At 28.5% G+C, this 21,459-nt stretch overlaps 1 protein-coding gene and 1 long non-coding RNA gene across 3 annotated transcripts in view; both read left to right on the forward strand.

Moving 5' to 3' along the window:
- Nucleotides 1–21,459, forward strand: part of LOC123295632 (uncharacterized protein YBL113C-like) — a 276,979-nt gene that overhangs the window by 86,568 nt on the left and 168,952 nt on the right. For both annotated transcript variants that reach the window (XM_044877048.1, XM_044877049.1), the window contains exon 3: nt 3,397–3,427. In XM_044877048.1, coding sequence (XP_044732983.1) covers nt 3,421–3,427 — 7 coding nt within the window. In that variant the 5' untranslated portion in view covers nt 3,397–3,420. The remainder of the gene's footprint in view (nt 1–3,396; nt 3,428–21,459) is intronic.
- Nucleotides 5,170–20,200, forward strand: LOC123295633. Its single transcript, XR_006535158.1, has 3 exons — nt 5,170–5,184; nt 9,963–9,968; nt 20,144–20,200. It is a non-coding gene; the product is annotated as an uncharacterized LOC123295633 (long non-coding RNA).

The raw sequence follows: 21,459 nt of genomic DNA on the forward strand, positions 1-21,459 counted from the left end.
AAAATGAAGTAAATTACTCACTCTTATATTATTTCTCGAGCTTGTTTTTAGCCACGGTAACCGAATTGCGGAATTCCAACATACGAGCTAGTTTAGATATATTAAAAGCTCTTTGCTCTAAAAATGAATTTCTTAGTAACTAGGTTATATCATGTCTTTTCTATCAATCAATTATTAATTTAGTTCCCTTCATTTTCAGGTGTTTTTGTATTTTCGCGAAGTGGAGAGTCAAAGTGATTGTAGTATCTATATGTGTGAATCAGTATATTGCATATTCACTGAACAGCATACAAGTAGTACCTAAGCAATTGCTTTCCTAGCTCACTAGTTCACTTATACATTTATTTCTAGCTACCTCATACTTCAAGCTCGATATGAGTTCATTTCTTTTATAAATTATATAATATTGCTGCTGTTTTTTTTTATTATACCTTTTTTCGCATGTTTATTTAAAAATGAAAATAAAATTTTTATGCACCATAAGAAAATTCTACAGACAAGATTTCTTTGTATAAGGGGTAATTCATTTGTTCATACCTTGTATACTTCTACTAAAATTTTTAAGATTTTATAATTTCTTCGGGTGCAAATATGCAAAATTTGAAGGAATATTTCTCGTACCGGAAGCACCGATAATATATATTTTTTTGTATCCCATTTTGTATTTTTATCATTACGACAACTGAACAAATTCAATTTACTAAAATATAATTTGTTAAAATATTTTTATTAGTCATAAATTGTTTTATAGATTAAAAAAAATATTTGTGTTGACACGCGTCGTGTTGATGAAATGAATTATAACACCTGGATATTTTCATACACAACAAAGGTATATTTATTTTTGTAGATGGATTTAAATTATAAAGGGTGATTTTATTTAGAATAGTTATTTGTAAAACATTAAATTGAAAATTAAAACAATTATTACATTACGGCTGCTTCTATCTACACATCTACTTGTGTCATTCTATGCTTAAAAAATCACTCTCTATATCGAGTATGCAACAATTTATTTGTCACTCTTACTTAGTATTTATGTCAAGAAGACGAATAACAGGTCCATTATATTAACATGGTAATTATAAAATTGAAACGTTATTATACACATGACAAATGCACTATGTTACAGCCACTCTACTAATGCTACTGCAAATTTGACTTATTCTTCTCAAGTGCCTCACGAGATGGCTCACGATCTTTTTAATACAGAAATAATTATTGTTATTTTTCAAATAGTATATTTGGTTTTTCTATCTTCATATTATTTCAATTATTTTCAGATTATGAATTTTTCACATTATTTCATTCTAATCATTTCAAAAAATATAATTTTTTAAGCTCTTCGGAAACTGTGATAATTTCATAATTTCTCTCAATACGAGATTAAATATGTAAGAAAAAAAATATAACTTTCTGAAATCCTTGCATACTTTCCTTAGTTTACGGATATACGGTTCTGTTCAGTATGAATCGTTGAAATTGATTTCTAAAAAATAGCGCAATTTCATCTTTATATTTGAACGAATAATTCTTCTATATATATCAACAACTTGGAAATGACTCCAACGATTTTCATGAAAATGAGCATGCAGGGGTTTTCTGGGGTGAAAGGTCAATCTAGCTAGATTTCATCCGTCTTTTCATAAAAACTGAAACATACACTGCAAAATATGACTCTTCCTGACATCTATTGGTGTATATTGTAGTTAACGAAATAAAATACATTACCGGGACATTCAAATTGGTATTTGTGTGGAGACATTTTAAAAGCGGTCTTATATTAGTGCTAAAATTTGTGTATTTTAAACTCAAAAAATTAATGAATTTGATTATTATTTTTATTATAAAATTATTCACTTATTAAAATTAAATAATATTTTATTCATCACGGGACCGAACGTTTTACGGGACTGCTTATGAGTTACATTTGAGAATAGCGACGTTTACAGGGAATGAACGAACTAATTTAATATTAAGAGTGATACAAAGACCCGTGCTTTTCTCGCAAGTTGACATCATTAAACAGCAATATGAAAGCTGAAAATGTGGTGGATGAATGGGTGGATAATTGTAAAACTTTAATTAAGACTTAGTACCTTGCCTTAGACTTAGTACCTACGTTACTTAAGCTTGAAAGAAAATTGACTAGAACCTGAAAAAGTTGTAAACTTTAAACATTGTTGTCTGTTACTATTTTACGAAACGGAAATTTTAGTCTGAAACGTATTTATAAAACAAGCTGCACTTTGCTGCATATGAAGTAAAAATTCTTCACCTGACAAGATAATTAGAATTTAGTTATCATGATCCTTGAAAAAAATTTTTAAATTATTTTTCCAATGTCATGTTCCTGTTAAATTCTTGTCGAAAACTCATGAAGTATAACCCAAATCAGCCTGTATACATCGTGCGTGTTTATACTCTGTTGATAGTGCCTATGTGACATATAGGTCGATATATAAACAATAAATGATAATTATTATTAGAAATTTATTTAATTTAATATGATTTATTTATTATTATTATTATTTTAAATAAAATAATAATAATATGAATCCACAACATGTAGTTCAATTAAAAACAAGTTGATTATTATTATAATAAATAAACCCAATAAAATAATATTATTATTAATAATAATAATTTGATTTTCAATTGGAACGAAAATATCAAATAGAAATTAAATAAAAATTGTAGAAAATTTTAAACAATGAGTTGTAGGGTGTAGAAACTTTTTTTTAAGCAAAATGATAGAAGCAACAAAATTAAAACAAAAAATTATACTTACAATTTGAAACTTATTAAGAAATTTGAGCGAAACATCCAAGGACTCACTTTTATTTCTTCTAAAGGCAGTAGGTATATGTGAATGAATATAATCCTTTTCTAAACCCAGTAGTTTCTTATGAAAATTTCAAAAATTATTTATAATATGAATATGAATAAAAAATATCAGAGAATATCTAAAAGAAAAAAAAATGAAATAGCAAAGGGAATATCCGGGGGGGGGGGGGTGGTAACACATTACCAATTTTTTACAAAAATATATCTGTTTTGTGCTTTTTCATTTTAAATTCCTCACCATTTATTGTACCGTGTAAATACATTTACAATAACTAAACCTTATTATTTTGGAGGTATGCATTTCACAAGTGGTGAGAATGTTTTTGTGAGGAACAGGGTTTGATGGTTTAAATTCATGTGATAAATTTTTGAAAATGTGACTTTAACTTAATTATCTGCTGTGATCTCTAACCTTGTTACTAAGAAGGTTATTGGATGAAAAATGATTTTTATTTCGTTTTGTTGGAAAGTTTCAATTAATTTGTACAGTATTTTCTACTTTTTTTTACTAACTCAATTGTCTAATAATTATCTATTTCATGTTTATAGGTCGGCTAGAAGTACTTCGAATTGATGGCGGGTAAGAATGGTTTGAAATTTTAAAACTAGGAACTAACTTAAATGCATTCAGACAGTGTCCCACAAGTCATGTACAAGAGCCTAAAGACGAATATCCCCTCTTTCGTTTTTGAATCTGACGGTTCCTCAAGGAAATAGGGGAGCGATTTATCTAGTATTACTCAAGGAATGGCCAAAGTTCTTAAATGATAATTGAGGAAGTCCAATTTCATTAACATACCTATTTCCGTTTCCTCATGACTTTTGGAACATGTAACAGTTTTGTGGCTTTCACACCTATATAGACTAAAAACTTAAGATGCTTGAATTTACTTAAGAAAAGAGTGTGACTTAAGTTTACAAAAAGATAAGACATTACATAAAGATAGATGCTTACATAGAGTAAGGTAACGATGTAGTAAACAATTCAAATAGGGTATTATCGTTAGTCAAAAATAAATTATGAAATTTGAAAAAAGGTAAAATTTATGTAAAAATATACTTAAATATTCTGTTTTCGAGTAATAAAAGCACATAAACTGTATATAATGTGACATCGGTATGAGCCATAGACCATCAGTTTAATGTAGACAGCTGGGTATAAAGTATCTATAGATAATAAGTATTTATATTTATTATATTCAGATATCTATGATTATATCTATCTGTCAAACTTATTTGTGTTATTTCGTATAGTGATACCGATATTACGTTATCAAATTGGATGCCCGCGTTTTTGACAGTTAAAAAAAGGCTTAAAATTTAATTTAAGTTTTTGGCAAGATAAAGCGTGTGTATTTTTCCGAAATAAATTTTTGGTGGCTTTTTATTAGCAAAATCAGCATTTTGAGGTACTTTTTCAAAAATAGTAGAATACCCTATTGCCGGTTTTACTAAGTATGGTTATGGAAAGCTAAATGATAACCATCGACTGAATTTGTATTATGAAATATGATGAAAAATTATGTTGAGTACATTAGGTATATAATAAAATATATCTCACATCAATTTTTTCCTTGTCATTAACTATTTTTATTATTATAAAAAGAATGTAAAACCTATTTTTTAAAATTATAGGTCTTCACATGTATATTATGGAAATGTCTACCTAACCGGCACAGGTCACAAATATTTTCTGGTATTCTTGCTGGCGACAACTTAATGTACTAATTTTCAAGTATGGATGCCAGCAATTTCATTAGTTGTCTGTATATACGTTTTAGTTTAGCTAATAGTGTGATAACGCTAGTAATTAACTTTCACTACATAGTATATTTCTAACTTACAAAACGGTTCCGATTTTTTAAACTAACTTTCACTTGATTAACTTGCAAAACAAGTACAAAAATGAATTGATAGCACTTGTATGCTAATACTAATCGAAATTTCAATACTCATCCGCAGACAACTACTAAAATTGTTGGCCTTGGACTTTTTGCTGATGCCTAGTTTAGATTAGATACCAGTGACGGATTAGATACCAGTAATATTTGGAAATATTTTTTCCAGCGTCGGTCGTGTAGACACTTGCTGTATATTATACATATAACATGCATTTTGCGAGATTTTCTTTTTATATGTAACAAGTGTAAAAAACAATTGACTGAATTAATTGTTGAAATACCATGTATTGACAGTGTTGATTACTCTGTCACATAACACATACATACATGTCAAACATATACTGATATTCCCATATTCCCATATATACATACTATACAATTTGCGCTCTCACGAGCAAACAATGATGTTTACGAGAAAATGTTTCAAACAAAAGTTGTTTATTTTTTTATAAGGATTAAAGTTCTACCTCTAACGATTTACAAGATGGGTCCTACGGACCCAAGATCCAATTGACCTATGTTGCTCATTTACGAGCTCGACCTCACTTTTTACGTCCTCAGCACGCTATAAATTTCAGCTTGATGTCTCTGTTCGTTTTTGAGTAATCGAGATGACAGACAAACAGACAACCGGAAATGAACTAATTAGGTGATTTTATGAACACCTATAACAAAATTTTGTTCCTAATATCAATATTTTTAAACATTACAAACTTGGAACTAAACTTAGTATACCTTGGTATATTTCATATACATGGTATAATAGTCTGTACAGAAAATGATAAGAAAATATGAAATAATAAATGGTTTTTTCATTTGATTCTTGAAAATTGTTGTTATATGAAAACAAAATAAATAAAAATTGTTTTTTAAGGCGTATAATGATCTTCTTCTTTATAAAGCTACTTGTCGGTTTATAAGGGTGAATAGTTTGCCAACTAACTTTCCCTAACCTGACCTGATTTTTGCTATTTGTTTTATAAATTTAAATTTTCAACAAACCTTCAATTTTATGTCAAAAACATGTATGTGACTAAATTAAGTAAGAAGATTTTGCCTTAAAATATATTAAGACTTCTTAAACGTTAGAGCTCTTTTAATTTTGACTAATAAAAATGTTCATATAATACAATCTATAATATACATACTATTTGTTTTTTTGCCAACATTCAAATGCAATTCTAGACATAGAAAAATTTGCAAGGTTGAACAAATTGGCATGTAATTATACAAAAAAATGTAATATCTCATTAATATAATTCTTTATAAAATAGTATACATTATAATTAGATCGACATTAAAATTAAATTGTTAAAATTTTGTATCCGTTTGAAAATCGTGATAATACAAAAATATAGGTTTTATTTAAAACTTCAACTTTTTTATCACAGTTTTCTTTTAGAGGAATAAAATCTTCCACCGCAATAACTTTTCTTTGCCTTTTTCTGCCTCCTACTGATTGTTTTCTTTATTCCGTCTAAATATTTTCTATTTTTTCGCGGTTTGCAAATAGTTAATCGTTACGAAATCTAGATATTGCTGTGAGTGTTAAAGGAAATTAAAGAGCAATGGCATCGTTACTAGTGAATGAGCAATGTTTTATTCTCCATTTGTTACGATCGTGTAGATAATATCCGATGAAATTTTATTGCATGCAATTCAAAACATTAGCAACATAAAACTTTGACTATCAGCTATTGCATTTTTTGTAGCCTTGGTTGACTTTAATCTTTTTGTTACCGATTCAACTTACTTTTTTAGGATGTGGATTTATTTAATCGCAAGATCGTGTTCGTTCTAGCAAATATTAAGAAAACGTGGTTTTGCATTCCCAAATATTCCTGAAAAATTCACTGTAAGCTTTTCATAAACGTCAGCTTTATCACGAAACGTCATTATGTGGTTAATAAATTTATATTTCAAAATCTTTTTCATATACTAGATTTAAGTAATATTTACCTGGCAAACACTCTTCAGCAGCCAAGAATTCTTCTTGTTAGAAGATGAAAATACATGGTTGCAGTAAATGTACCAGCTTCAACACTTGATAATTTATTTGTTAAAAGATTTTTAGCTAACCGGAGGTGATTTTAACAAAATAATTAATTTATGAATGTTAAAATGACATTATAAATTTTCAAATTACCATGAATATCATTAAATTGTTATTATAATATTCAGGTAGCAATAATAGACCGTAAGCTCACGACTTAAAGACATACTGATTACTCATTCCGTAGACAACTTCTTACATAGGAAATCAAAAATTAAGCAACAAATTGGTGGATATCAGTTTCTTTTTGTTATTCTGATTTGGTAATCCATTGAATAACAAATGGTAAAATCATTTTGTCTGTGATAATTATTGGGATTCATTTAAAAAAAGTTGCCAATCCGATAGTTCACAATAACGATTTATTCAAAATATAATGATTTAATCTTTGTTTGTTTGTTTTTTTGTTTTTTTTTTTTTTGTTTGTTTGAGTTCGTTAATTGAATCTGATCGATAAAAAATACTGCATTGATAAACTTATATATTTTTAGTCCCACCAAGTTGTAACGCTTAAAAATATTGATGCTACCAACAAAATTATGGTATGGGTGTTCATAAAATCACCTAATTAGCCCATTTTCGGTTGTCCGTCTGTCTGTCTGTCGTCCTTCCGTCTGTCATCACGATAACTAAAAAACGAAACGAGATATCAAGCTGAAATGCTAAGCTGAAATGTTATTAGTAAGGGTTATAGGCGTATGCATACGGTCTACTCTCAAGTACATTTACTTTGATAAATTAATATATGTTATAAATAATGTTATATTATATGCGTTAATGCTCTATACTTTAAATATATTATATGTTATTTTATACTTAAACTAATATTATAGAATAGGTATATGGCGATATTTTCTTGTTAGTATGAAAGAATTTTAATTAGCTGTATGTATGTATACAGGTCTAGTAGGTATGTAATAACATATTATATAAAGGTGTATAAATTATAAATTCATTACAATATCTTGGCAATATAATGAAATAATAATTACATTTAATTAAAATTTTTTTTCTCAACTAAAAATATTTAAGTACATTGCTATTAGAGGCTTGCGTTTGTCATAATAATCAGTTCAAGTATTTAGTTTTACATTAAAAATTATAATAAAAAATACTTTTTATGGAACAAACTTTGATTGTACTAAAAAGTAAAAACTAATTGTTCATATGAATCGCTCACACTTGACTATTTGTAAAAGCTGGAGACTCTCAATTAAAAATACCAAGGCTGATTCGGAATTCGGAAATTGTTCCTTAAAAAGTATTTTTCTTAAAGAACATTTTTTATTTATTTAAATTTTAAAACTTTATTTAAGTTAAAACTAAGAACCGTATGCATTATATCAAATATGGACGAAGCCAGAGGGAAATCAGATGATGTTTACCATAAATATGCAATCGGAAAACGGAAATGAGGTCAAATTTTGATTGCAAGATTCTAGAGCATACATATGAAGTTAAATAAAATATTTTATTTTATAAACAAATGACGAACGTACTTCTTGCAAGTAATGCTTGTTAGTTTCATTATTTTTGATTAACTCTCTTTGAAAAGATTTATGATTTTTGTTCAAATCGAATAGAAAAAAAAATTCCTTGATTATTTTTAATTATTTGTTTTGGAATTTGATGAAAATTTGTATTAAGGATCGATAAAAAACAGGTATACAATTGAACTAATAGATTTTGAAATATCGCCCAAAATCTATAACGAAAAACTTTTTTATTCATTTTACGTCGTTTAACAAGAGTGATATCTCGTTTCAATTTTAAAACAGACGAAACAGTATACGATTTTAGTCGAAATCTTAAAAACTACTAGTTCAATCGGCAAAGGAAACTTCCTACAAAGTTATTTTAGATCATACACTGTAAGGACATAACAACCTACCTTAGCATATAATTTCATCAGACCCATTTTAAGTCAATTATAGTTACAACGTTAATGCCTAAGGGAACAATCTGAATAACATATACGCATACCTATGGTATATTCCAAAAAGCTTTGTTAAACCCAACACCATAATTAATTGCGTTTAATTCGAATATCAATTATTGATGATGTAATTATTATGTGAACATGCGTTTATTGTTTATGCTAGCCGATATCAAACCATTATACAGGCTGTTTCCGAATTGTACAGCAATATTTTGTATATGTGTTCCCTATCACAGAATAAATAAAAAAAGCTCATATAAACTTATGTCTCAAGTTAATTTATTATCATGATATTAAAGGTTACAGATTTGTTTCTTTAACAATTTCATGTCGGTTATTTGTTTTACATTCGATAACAAATATGCCATTTATTAATAAACATTAAATGAGTAATTCAGTCATCTGTCTGTCTAGCCCTGTTCGTTTTTATTTGAGTGAATTCTGTGGGACAGTTAAATTTTTGGTTATTATGGGAGAGTCCACAAATTTATTCACTTTTGCAGAACCTACATTCCATTAGGCAGAGGATTTGATTTATGCAAGACGGTGTTTCCCAAATGGACACACTTAAGCTATAAGGCCCATTAACAAAAGTAAGTTGTTTGTATGGATATTTGAATAAGATATACTGAGTATAATAACAATATGTGTATAATAACTGAGTATAATAACAATATGTGCAAACTAAGAGCAATGAAGGTAGAAACACCGCATAGTTGTCGATTATAATTTATGTGTCACAGTGTGTATTCTACATTATCGAATTGAGTGTCCTTATTTTTATACCAAGTATATATGGAATATACATAGTATATTAAGTTTAGCCCCAAGTTTGTAAAGCTTAAAAATATTGATGCAACGAAAATAAATTTGGTATAGGTGTTCATAGAATCATCTACTCACTCAAAATGTAAAAAGTGAGCTCGAGTTCGTAAATGAGCAACATAGGTCAATTGGATCTTGTAAACCATCTTGTAAACCATTAGAAATAGAACAATAGTTTAAGTATGAAAAAATGTTCCTTATAAAAAAATAAACAACTTTTGTTTGAAACATTTTTTTGTAAACATCACTGTTTACTCATGAGGGCACACATTAGATGCAAATTTTATAATATGTATTAATATGGGATTATCAGTTATGTATATGTGACATGCACAGGTTATATGTGTAATGTGATAATCAACACTGTCTATACATGGTATTTCAACAATTAACTCAGTCAATTGTGTTTTTTCCCTTGTTTAATATACACTATATTTTCTGGTGGTATTAACATTTTTATTTTTCTTCTACCGAAGTAGTTTAATTTGGGTAATGTAAATAAACATATTTAAGTAAAAGGAACAAACTCTTAATATACCTACATCTAGAGTAAGTAGGTAGGTATTCAAATAAGAAACAAACCAAGTGTCTAAAAAATGTCAAAACAAAGGGATTATTACACGCTTACAATATGCATAAACTTCTTGAATATATTTAGGACGAAGAACAAATAAGGAATCTCGATGCCTGAGGCTTTGTTTTAGTTCTCATTTAAAAAACAAAGGGTTAAGGTATACAAAGTGCCCAAAATCAATAGACCAAAACTGAAACATAATTGATCCGTTGAAAACTCATCATCGAATGGAATAAAATACCTTAATATTACCACGTACACATAAGGTATATAATCATACACTTGCCACTTGTTGGATTTACATCAAAATGTGTAAAAAGATCCAATGGACAGGAGTCCAAAAAGGTTGTCTTTCAGAGTGGCAAGAGTCGAAAACTTTTTCGCAATTGTTCTCCGTATTGAATGACGTTATTATTTTGAAATTTTTGAATTTTTTTTTTGTCTCTCATTGTTTTCATCTCAACAGTGTCATCTCAAGTAGTTGCTGTTTTAGATAAAGCAAATTATCCATAATAGTTCAGTTTGTGAAAGGGTACTCAATTCCTTTCACAGTAGGCCTTGGGTAGCGGGTTCGATGACTGCCATCACAACAGAAAAAAATTAATTTAATCAACGGTTGTAATGGGCTGGTGTGCATAAAGCAGGAGTACTCATCCTCTCAAATTAATTAAGGAGCGGATAAATGAAATTATCAGCAGAAAAGATTTCTTCGAAAACACAAAACAAAACAGAAACGATATCCATGTCTATGACTAACAATAACTAAAATATACCTATTTATACTTCTTGGTGCAAATAAATAAAACATGAGCTTCGTACTTTCTGTTTTTTCTTTCTTTTTTTATTTTATGTTCTATATAGGTGATCTTATTTGTCCAATATTTATATACTCGGTGTGTAATAAAATGTTTAATGCACAAATAAATGTTTATATTTAAACAGAAATCAATAATATATTTTTCTTAATACCATATTACTTACAACATAAAAGTTGTGTGATGGCAGAGAGAACCATACATTCCATCCAAAATGACATTCTCTTTAAACGTAGGTATTTACGTGTTTGTGTCGAATAGAAAATTACGATCTAGGTATTATAATGTTCGTTTTGCTATGAATGTAATACCTCTATATTGAAATTGAATGTTAGTATGGAATATATCTGCTTATTTTTACCCCGACTATTGGTCAAAGAGAAGATCGACCTTATACAGTCTCTTTTACTGTATGGCAAGTGGTATGTGTTTGACCTGTATGAATGTATGTTCATCTGTTCCCACCTAGCTTCTAAACTACTAATCATAATTTGATGAATGAGGGATCGTTAAAATCGTCTTGATCGTACGCTGGTTATAGACTATAAGGCGTCACAATTTTATATAGTGCCATCTAAAAGACATGAAGTTATGATTGAAAAACAAATTTTGATTTAATGATAGCGTGTTTGGTATAAAATTTGGCGTAGTTAGCTCTTTCCAAAAATATATATATTGTTGAACTTAATTTCAAAATTATAACCAACCATAAAATAGTTTAAAATGTATGTATTTTCGCCTGTTCCCTCCGAGCTTCTAACTACTTATCATAATTTGACAAATGAGGTATAATTGAGAGCGTCTTGATCGCCCAGTGGTTATAAGCTTTGTGACGTCACATTAAATTTAATATGGTGCTCGCTAGAGAACATAAAGTTATGATCGAAAAACAAAATTCTGATTTATTGATAGCATGTTTGGTATCAAATGAAAGGGCGTAATTAGCATTTCTCAAAAACAAATATACTGTTATACTTTCCCATAGAATTATAACCCCAAGATAGTTTAAATAAAATTAAGTTAAAAAACTAAAATCCCGACGACAGGGAACTAAAACCCCTTTTCAAAAAGGGAGGAGATTTGAATACATTGATAAACACACACATACTCGTTTTTAGTAAGCCTCTATCATTCGGAACCGACTATATCTAGATGCATGCAATGTTTGGTTATTTGAATCAATTATTTCGAATTATTTCAGTTACTTAGTTTTTCCAATGTTTTCTCTGAGAACGCCTTGCTCTACAAAAATTGTCTCTTTATTCTAGCAATAATGCTTGAGTACTATGGTAGAAAACACATCTGGGGTTTCCGTTTTAGAAGAAACATTCGTAACTGATAAATTTACAAATCGAGTAATCGTTACCAGAAAGAAAGATCATAATTTTCCCTAGCTGATGAAAATTTTGTTAAAGTAAGATTTGATTATATCTACTAATTAAATCTCATCAAAATCGTAAATGTGAAAAAGGAAGCCAAGTTCAATAAGAAATATACGTGATTGTCGACTTCGTCAAAAAAAAAAAAAACAGAATGCCATGTTCTGTTGAATATTGAATGAAACATACAATATTCTATAATAAATTTTACCCACAATTTCTTGTTTTTTCTACTACAACATTGTTTGCTATTCAAAAATTAACTTTAAAATGGAACAGTCAAACTATTTAGACAAAGCAGATAACTTAAGGTAAACTAAAGCTAAAGACTTGGTGTCTGTGAGCTTTGTGACATAGTTGAAATTTCCTGGAATATCAAGTTTATTAAAATTATCAGAAAAAAAATTTAAAATCTTTCAATTATATGAAAGGAATTTAAAAAATTGAAATATATTTATTTAAAAGTTCTTTTTAAAAATAATAAAAAATTAAATTAAAGTGAAAAAAAATGATGTTTTAATAATAAAAAAAGCTTATTTATTTATACAAATTTACTGGTGAAGTGATACCGTTAACGAACAGTACGATACACGATTTTTTATTGTAGAATAACTTTTAGGTAATAAATGTGTTTTTTTTCTTTATGTATATTTAAAAAAATATTGTATATCATATTTTTTATTATCGCGTATAAGAAAATATAGCTTTATTTATGATTAAAAAAAAATAAGTTTAAAAATAAAAACAGCAAAAAAAACTTATTGCATTTTAATGATCAAAAATTAGTTCGAATTTTCATTTGGACATTATAATGCTATAAAAAGGTCATTGGACATGTATTGATAATTGTTTTTAAAGTGACAAAAACCAAAATTATAATCACTTATAGCTACCGTGTGTCTTTAATAAAGTGAAATATGCACAATTGTTTAACTCAGCCTTTTAGAGGATTAATTAAGGTAAGTTTGATAATAAAATATTATAAATAAAAGATTAGATATTAAATAAAAGTTTCTTGATAATAAATCGATTTTCATATTTATCGCCGACTTTTTTGTTTGTCCTATATGCTAAAAGAAAGTTATTGAAAACATGTTACATGGAAATTTTTGAGAGGAAGTTTCCAACTGTCGAAAAGGTTTAATTATGGGCAACAATTGTAAAAAACAAAACTTATTTTCAACCTTTTCTGCATTTGCAAACTTTATGCCATTTTTTTCATGTATCTTGTTGTCAGATACTTTCTTTTTATATGTACTGCAGAATCGAAGTCTCAATTTTCATAAATTCGATATTCGAGTCAAAAATAAAACTTCAACTTCCTTTATTTCCAAAATTACCTTTATCGATATTCGAAAAATAACTCAAAAAGGAATTCAAAAAGGAATTCTCAAGTTCTATACTGTATAGTATCCAAAATCTTTCTTCATAATTTTCTGTGAAAGGATTAATTACTCTTTTCTTAGGAATTAGGTGAAAAGTTTTGGTATTGAAGAGTAGAATTTCATTTTCCTAGGTAACTTTCTGATGAATCTCTAACTAAAATAACTAAGTCCAAATTTTAAAATTGATGCTTTCGTTATATATTCCTTTTTTGTAAAATAATCGTTTTCTGATCAAACAAGTTGAAATCGAATTATTAAAATTTTTATTTTAAGAATTTATTTCAGTTGCTTAAAACTAGTGTTAAATTGAATGCCGAAATTCTGTTTTCTATATTCTAAGTGAGAAAGCTTCTACATAATATCTAGTCTAGGGCTTTTCTTTAAACAGACATTATTGATTTAAATTAGACAATATTGAGAAATATAATGTTCTTATTTTTAAATAACAAAATATTCATATTATATCAAAAAATGCAATTTGTTTTACAAAGATGGAAAATGATATAAATATGAAAAACTTCAGTTTTCACGTCAATATTTCAGTACTGTATAAGTACGTAATATACATACATTTTATATACAATGTCCTGCAGTTCTTACAGAAAAAATGTAAAGAATTATTATCGATATGTATTAATAAATATCAAATGCGCCCATTTGACATTTATTTTTCAAAACTTTTGAAAATTGTATGAAAAGGAAGAAAAGATTGAATGGATTTTTTTGCCATTTTGTTAGCGAACCTGAGAATATGAAAAAACTCAGTTGGATTTAATTTGATTATTGCAAGGATTTAATTTGATTAAAAAAAAAAACTAGGGTAAATTTTATCATTGGACGTGCAGTTTCCAAGATAGCACCAAAAATTTCGAGAGTCCAAGAACAACTAGCCCTATCATAAAATGAACCCAATTTTTGTACCATATAGTTTTAGCGAAATTAGAGTCATAAAATGATACTTGTATTTTTGCAATTTTCTTAAGGGAGAATTGAGAAAATCACAAACATCGTGAATTTGATAATTAAAGTTAATAATTTTATCCAAAGAAATACAAAAATTGAGTTCACGAGAAGCCGAGTTATGTGTATGGTATCGCTTAAAATTTTTAGAATATACAATCTTTTACATAGAAAAAATTAAGAAAAAGGGAGTTAGAATCTTTATCCTTATTCCTATATATTATAATTGCAAAAGTAATGGTTGCTTGTTTGTTTTGTTTTGGTTTTTGTTGTTTGTGATGCTTTCATACAAAAACTACTGACTGGATTTGATTGAAACTCTACAATAATATAGCTCATACATCAGCATGTCAGCTATGATTTAAAGATATAAAAAAAAATAAATTTAGTCTGACGTTTCACTGGGCCATCTATGAGCATTATTTTGAACCATAAATTAAAAATTTCTCTAAAAATGGTAAACGTTGTTAAAATGTAAAAATAGTAAAAGTACAATTAATGGCCATCTGTTCTGATATACTCACGGTGGTCTTCTAATCCTTAATTTTAAACCCAGCGAAACGGGCGAGTATCAAGCTAGTAGTAGTATAAATAAAAAAAAAAAGCAGTAGATTCACCGCTAAACAATTGGCAATTCTAACTCGTGTTTCTGACTTTTTTTCTTCCTGAAACACTGTATGCAAATTGAAAATATAGTGAATATATCGTATGTAATATCAAATTTCAAAATTGAATATAAAATTATGTAATCTTTTTTCCACGGTCGGTTGTCGTTTACGGGATACAAACGAGTTACATGTTCTTTCCCTTATTCTATATATAAGCAACACAACGTGAAACTACTAACAGACTTATTTGCTTTTAGAAAATGTATTCACATGTAAACACATTTGCTAAAATTTCAAACCATATTATACAAGAATATGTCTGTACTGTTTATCAAAATATGTTGCACGTTATTTGATATTGTAATGCATCATCATAAATAATGACATATTATCAGGAAAATAGTGATCTATAATATTTGGTAATAAATTTGATTTAAACCCTTTACTAGTTGCTTTATTTTATATTGAGAAAATTCGTTTACATTTAGATAGTATTAAGTGTCTCCTGAGATAAAGATCTTGAAAAAGATACCCTCGTAAAAAAGTCCCTGAAAAAGGTTATCCTTGAAAAATGAAGTAACTTTATTGTAAAAACTAAAGATATGAATTGCAAATTCGCATCAACAGAAAATCTAAATATACCTCAACAGAGGCCTATCTTTAATACTGAGCCAAGATACATAATAATTAAGTCTTTATGAAGATAATTTGGTCATTTTTAGTCTTGGCATAACATTTATTGTTAAGTAAAATTTATATCTATCGTAAAAAATAATATTCTAAAAATAAAGATTAAAAAAATTATTATTTATTTGGAAAATGGTATAGGGTAAAATGTAGTACCTAGAATACGTTAAACCTCAAATAATTTATGTAGTTTTTAGGCAGATATTTACTAGATATCATAAGTATTAAAATGAATAGTTCTTACTGGACGCTCATAGTAGTAAATAAATTTCAAAGAAACCTGTAGAGTTTGCAATGTTTCAATCACATACATTCTACAAGACTGTTGCCTAAAGTGAACTGTAGAGTCCAAGCTGAAGAGAGCACTATCAGGTAAAATCGGCGCGGATAATACATTGAGGTGGGAATCATAGTACGCAATGTTTTCGCACAATACTTCATGTATCATAGGTCATATTTTTTATCGATAGTTGTTTAATATTTAAATTCATAGAAATAAATACATAGTGTTGAGGAATAACAGTGCTATGAACAGAGACAACTTCCGTTAAAAAATCACCTTAAAAAACGCATAAAGGTAAATTTTTATTTTAGGTACTACATAGGCCTTTATATAGAATTGAAATCGGAAAAATTTAATATCGTGTAAGTTAGATATGTATATAACAAAATTACTTTGATCGTTACGATATTAAAAAATATGCCTTAAATATATTAACGTTTTATGTTAATATATTCGTCGAAATGAAATATATAAAAAATTATCTATAAGTCTTTTGTAACCTCCGACTAAAAAATGGGCTGTTATAAGTTTTACGAGTTCGTTTATCTGTGTATGTACATATCTGTTTATCTGTGTGATTATGTGTCTGTCTGTGACTTGATTGAAAGTGTTTTTGGATATGATTCAAGTGCGAGTTTCGATACTCAAAAACCACTAAAAGAGAGCTGCTGATCTTTTAACGTCAAAGCAGATTCTGGAAATAAAGCTAAGAATACTCAGGATCAAATTACCTTTTAAACAAAACAAAAAAATCCTTATCGGCTCATCCGTTTGGCAGGTACGATGCCACAAACGATTCGATCTGAGTTGATTCGACGATTCGATCTTGAACGAATGAATCGAATTTATTTTTTTTTTTTTAAGTTTGATAGGTAATTTGTTCGAGAGTATTTTTTGATATCAAAAACGTTTGCATTTCTATCATCACGTCGTCCCAATCAAAACTTTTAATCAAGATGGTAAGATCTACAAAATTTCGCATTACAAAAAAATTTGACTGAGATTACTAGATAAAAAGATTACTGCGGGGTCCTGTATGTAAGTAACTTTAGATAAGTATAAAAAAGTTCCTAGGCTGCAGAGCCTTCATTACGAAGGCGATATTTTTTTCATTAAATGTTTCTTTTAATTTATTGTTATTTCTTAAAATGAGACTTTCGAAGGAAAAAAATAATTGCATAAAAATACGAGAAGAGGCCACGGAATAATTTGTTTAGGCGGATAAACATGATATTTAGAATAGTTCACTGAAATTTTCTTGGTTTACTACTCATAGTGGAGAAAAATGGAAAAAAGTATTAATTTAATTTTTCCATTATATTTCAAATGCAAGCTTCTTTAAATTAAATTGCATTTTATAACAAATTGAAAATAATCATATAACTTCCACGAAAAAATATAAAATTCTTCCATGATAAACATACAACAATCATAATTTTGTTATTTCTCTTTTTTTCCATTCGTTTGACGTTCGTTTAAAAATAAAATTTTCTGAGAATTCAATTTTCTGTAAAATAATTATATTCTAATACACTATAACCTTTCTCATATTTCTAATGAAAAAGAGTATTGTAACAAAAGCATCTTTTCATTTATATTGGAATTATAGCTTTAAATGAACTAACTTATTAACGATACATCTAAGTTGCAGTTAGCAAAAACCAAAAGCACGCTGATATATATTCTCTGCTTAGAATTTACACTCAGCAATAGATAAGCTGTTCATTATTTTACAAGAAAGTTGATGATGCTTCTGAGGCACTATGATTAAGGTAAAACAATTATTTCTTTTTGATTTTAAGACGGTATGTAGTATGTCTCGCACTTTAGTTGTCTCAACTAAAATTTGATGTCGGCTAGTAAAACAACTGAATTTTTGTCGGTAAAATTAAGTTTGTATTTGTGAATTATACCGCTAAAACATATTAAAAGATTAGAAAAAAACCTGGAATGATTTAAGCAAAAACAAAAACTTTCTGGCAATTATTATTGATATGTTTATTGCGTTTACTTTAAAAATGAGCAATAGTAAACGCCGGTCGCATTCGTATCTAATTTCGATAAGAAAAAAATATCAAAAATCCCACCTTGAGTCTTGATCTTTAGTCTTCAGAATTTAGTTTTCTTGAGAATCAAAGTACTTTAAAGGCGGTGTCTTTATTTATTGATCATCCAATATTAATTAACATGTTACATAAGTTGTATATATCACCTTAATAATAATAATAATATTATATTATGTAACAAGGAAATTTACTACCTAATACAACAATAAACACATCATTTTGTATATAAGTTGATATTGGTGTATTATGTTAGTTACAACGTTACATGTTGGTTGGTTGCTTTTGTCATCTATAGCATTGAGAATTATATATACACGAACTAACAAACTATTAGATTTTGGATCCAAATACTGAATATATGCGGCGGAATGCAGTATAAAGTCTACAGTTAATGTCTTTTGTAAAGTTGTCAAATAGTTAAGATTTTATACCAGACTACTAAAAGTTATTACCACTCTCGCGAAGTAGTGCAAAATCGAGTGAAGAACGATAATGTGGTGTGATAATTGTGATGTCCCGCTTGTCCTCGCCTTGCCTTAGCCGACTTTGCTTAAAAGTTGGATTTTTGAATCGGAGACAGATTCCATAAGACGCACCCAGGCGAGTACCGGTGAGCTTTATCTCCATATGCTCGTGATTACTCTTGTAATAATTGTTGCTTTAACAGAAAATTTTATTCATTTATTGTAATAAATGCTAATAATATTGCTAAACTTTGACGAATGTTAGCTTTTAAGTGCTTCAACTTTGTTGATAAAGACATGGCTCTAAGGAAAACCCCACATAGAGTATTCTTGGCTGAATACACGCTACAATGATATACGCGCCTTATCCTATCTTTATGCTTAAAACTTTCTCAAAATTCTACACAGTGATTTGAATTGTTCGCTCACTTGGGTGTTTAATTGGCCATGAACTTTCCGTAAAATCTATACACAGTTCTTACAACATTGTTATTTCTGTAGAAAAAATGAACAATTCGAGCGTTGTTGGGCGTTATTTAAACGATTCATATCGTAAATGGGATGTTTCAAGCTAACATTTATCGTTTCAAACAAGCGAAAATAGAAAAGTAAAATAAATACAAAAATGTAGCAACGCTTGTGCTTCCCCTGTAGACTTGCATTTATGTTTAAATATATATAGATATCTAAATACACAATTAGAATGTTATAACAATAATAATTATTGTATGAATGTTGACTTTCATACTTGGTTGCTATATATTGTTTATGTAATTGTTGTTATTGTTTCATATCAGTGACATGTAAAATGTTTATGTTTTGTTTATATCATCAACATGCGTTTGAAAGGTATATATAACTACCATATTATATTCGAATATATATGTTTATGTTATATTTAGTTGAAGAAGATTGACTGAGTAGCTTCTTATCATGCTATTTATAAGGGTTCTATTTAATGTTATAAATGTTAAAAAAATAGAAAATGCGTTGTTTTGAAGCTTGACGAAGTGCATGAAAAATTGGTTTGGCTTTGTGAAAAGAAATATCCCAAAAGACATAGCAAATGCATATGCAGTTTAAATAATGATCTCAATTAGTAAATTCTCTAGGCGTAGGCCTGCTGACTACTTTATTATATTTATTAAATTGATGGATTATTCTTACTTCATTACTATTTTGTTTGTTTTATCTTGTCTTAAAACAAATAAAATGATAATTCGCGATTAAGGAGTATAATTAATTCCAATCGGTTACTTGATTATTATAAAAACCTATTTTATTTCTTCCTGTGTACAGCGCTCCCACCATTTTTCTATTTCTTACCATAATAACGATCTACATGATATGGTCATAGTAGTTAGAGAGATGTACATATTATTTACTGATGGTCATGGTAACCGTCTGCTGAGCCTCAAATATGATACTAGGTAATGTTCCAAGTCGCCCTGTAAGGTTCCTCGAATTTCTATGTGTCATATCCCCCCCCCCAGGGGGAGATTTGAAAAACTGTCATTAAGTTATGGTTATGAAAACTGTCTGCTTGTTTGATAATTTAATAGATGTGATTCTGAACAGTCATCCTGCAAATTTTGAGCTCAACAAGTCGTCCCATTCCCGAATTGTGCCAAAAAAACCAAAAATGTTGTTACGGTAAAAAAATTTGAAGTGATGGTTCTGGAAATGTGTAAAACTTGTTTGGTTGTGTTGAGGATGTTAATAGGGTCAGGAAAATATGTCTGACAGAAAAGAAAGTGGTCAGGGATTTTTTTGGCAGCACTTTGAAAAACACGAATTATTCCCTGGGGGGGGGGGATATGACACATAGAAATTCGAGGAACCTTACAGGGCGACTTGGAACATTACCTACTATCATATTAAGGCTTAGGAGACGGTTTCCATGACCATCAGTAAATCATATGTACATCTCTCTAACCATAGGCAATTATGTTTCGCATCAGAATTATCCTCATTCAGCATAAATGGATAATTATACCATGTTTATATGAAAGATATCAAAGTATATTGAGTTTAGTTCCAAGTTTGTAAGTTTTAATGAAAACATTAAAAATCCGAATTTTGTTATGAAAATCAGTATTTTTGTATACAAAAATTTTCTAAGCAACTTTTTCTGATAATTTTGTTCGTAACTTCTAACCATAGGCAAAATATTAAGAATCCGCATTATTTGTCTTATTATCTTAAAAATGTGAGCCATCACCTGTATGACTGTGCAAAGTTTCGAGTCGATATTCCTATAAATAACGAAAATACGAGGGTATATTCATCTTAAATGCGACACACTGTATGTAGGTATACGAACGATGTCTTAGTATTATGTACAATAACACATCTTATGTGACAAATAATGTCAATGTATTTGATTTACTTATTTTTATGAACTATCAGGGCCGGATTAACAAGTAGGCAGAATAGGCAGTTGCCTGGGGCCCCCGATTTTAGGGGGCCCCCGAAAAATGAAAAAGACTTCTAAAATTTTCTTACAAACATAAAATTCTAGAGAGTGAAAGAAAAATATAATCAGAACTTGTAATATTTGGGGTTGCGCAGGGACAAATAGGACACAACTAAACAACGTACAGGATAATTTAGAAATTTAATTAAGAATTAATATACATAGAAAAATGTTCGTATTAAAGTTCATCAATATTC

The sequence above is a fragment of the Chrysoperla carnea genome, chromosome 3, assembly GCF_905475395.1.
Source record: "Chrysoperla carnea chromosome 3, inChrCarn1.1, whole genome shotgun sequence".
NCBI classification, from domain to species: Eukaryota; Metazoa; Arthropoda; class Insecta; order Neuroptera; family Chrysopidae; genus Chrysoperla; species Chrysoperla carnea.